The following is a 1,610-nucleotide window of genomic DNA, read 5'->3' as shown; positions in this document are numbered from 1 at the left end:
GAGTAGGTTCGTGTTTTTATTTAGTCTGAAAGAGAAAATAATTTTTTGCACTGTAAAAGGATTTTAAACTCATCCTGAAAGCCAGATGTTTGATTTAAAAAGTCCAAACTGAAAGTCTGAGGTGRTGTTTGTGGTTTGGGATTAAAGGTGCACCTTATTTTCCTGACAGCAGCTCGCCTCTGATTTGTCCTTTAACCAAACTGTTTCAGTTCTAGTGCGTCGCAGAGAACTTCATCCGTTTCTGCTTTTGCCTCTGGTTGCAGAACCAGACCCGGACCACGTTCTTTTTCAGGTCCAGTTTCTCCGCGATCGCGGCGATCTTCTCCGACGAGGGTCGCGGCTGCACGGCGAAGTAGGCCTCCAGGGAGCGCTTCTCCGGGGCCGCGATGGACGTGCGTTTCCGYTTCTTGTCCCCCCCGTTGAAGATCTCCGGTTTGGACATTTTCTCCCGCTGCGCGCGCTCCGCCTCCTCCAGCCAGGCCTCCAGGATGGGCTTCAGGGCCACCATGTTGTTGTGGGACAGCGTGAGGGACTCGAACCTGCAGATGGTGCTCTGGCTCAGGCAGCCCACCCCGGGGATCTTCAGGTTGGCCAGCGCCGCCCCCACGTCCGCCTGCGTCACCCCCAGTTTGATCCGCCGCTGCTTGAACCGCTCAGCGAAGGACTCCAGCTCCCGGGGGTCCGGTTCCGAGTCGGGCCCGGTGCCCCCCAGAGAGCCGTGGGCGCCCAGCGCGTGCGGGTGCATGTTCATGGTCTGCGGGTGGTGGTGGTGCTGCATGTGGTTGATGGCCGACATGTGGGCCGCGTGGGCCGTGTGCGAGGCCGTGGAGCAGACGTCGGAGCCGGGCATGCCTCCCAGGGAGATCCCCGGCGTCAGGTGGTCCAGGAGGTCCCCCTCCAGGCCCTGAGCAGGCTGGTGGTGCGCCGGGTGGTGGTGGGACGTGAGCACGGACGGGTGGTGCAGGTGGGCGGAGGAGGACGTGGGGGTGCAGGTCATGCTGGTCATGGTGGTCATGGTGTGGTAGGTCGCGTCCGGCTTGAACGGGTGGCTCTTCTGGGCCACGATGTCCACCGCAGCCAGAGCCTCGGCCCTCTGCAGGAGGGTCTCATCGAAACCCGCGAAGATGTTCCCCTGGAGCTGCGGGCGACACAGGCAGAACCGTTAGAACCAGCAGACCCAAACCTTCAGACCCAAACCTTCAGAACCAGCAGAACAAAATCATCAGAACCAGCAGAACCAAACCTTCAGACCCAAACCTTCAGAACCAGCAGAACAAAATCATCAGAACCAGCAGAACCAAACCTTCAGACCCAAACCTTCAGAACCAGCAGAACAAAATCATCAGAACCAGCAGAACCAAACCTTCAGACCCAAACCTTCAGAACCAGCAGAACAAAATCATCAGAACCAGCAGAACCAAACCTTCAGACCCAAACCTTCAGAACCAGCAGAACAAAATCATCAGAACCAGCAGAACCAAACCTTCAGACCCAAACCTTCAGAACCAGCAGAACAAAATCATCAGAACCAGCAGAACCAAACCTTCAGACCCAAACCTTCAGAACCAGCAGAACAAAATCATCAGAACCAGCAGAACCAAACCTTCAGA

General features: G+C 56.7%; 1 protein-coding gene across 1 annotated transcript in view; it reads right to left on the bottom strand.

Annotated features, from left to right (window-relative positions):
- The window catches only part of pou4f4 (POU class 4 homeobox 4), a gene marked incomplete at its 5' end in the record, with an annotated part of 3,748 nt that continues 2,138 nt past the window's right edge, over positions 1 to 1,610 (bottom strand). The window contains 1 exon segment of the mRNA XM_014004055.1: positions 1 to 1,138. Coding sequence (XP_013859509.1) covers positions 212 to 1,138 — 927 coding nt within the window. The 3' untranslated portion in view covers positions 1 to 211.

This window comes from Austrofundulus limnaeus, unplaced genomic scaffold (genome assembly GCF_001266775.1).
Source record: "Austrofundulus limnaeus strain Quisiro unplaced genomic scaffold, Austrofundulus_limnaeus-1.0 Scaffold21, whole genome shotgun sequence".
Taxonomy (NCBI): Eukaryota; Metazoa; Chordata; class Actinopteri; order Cyprinodontiformes; family Rivulidae; genus Austrofundulus; species Austrofundulus limnaeus.
Note: the sequence above shows the minus strand (reverse complement) of the source record. Positions and strands in the feature narration are given on the sequence as shown.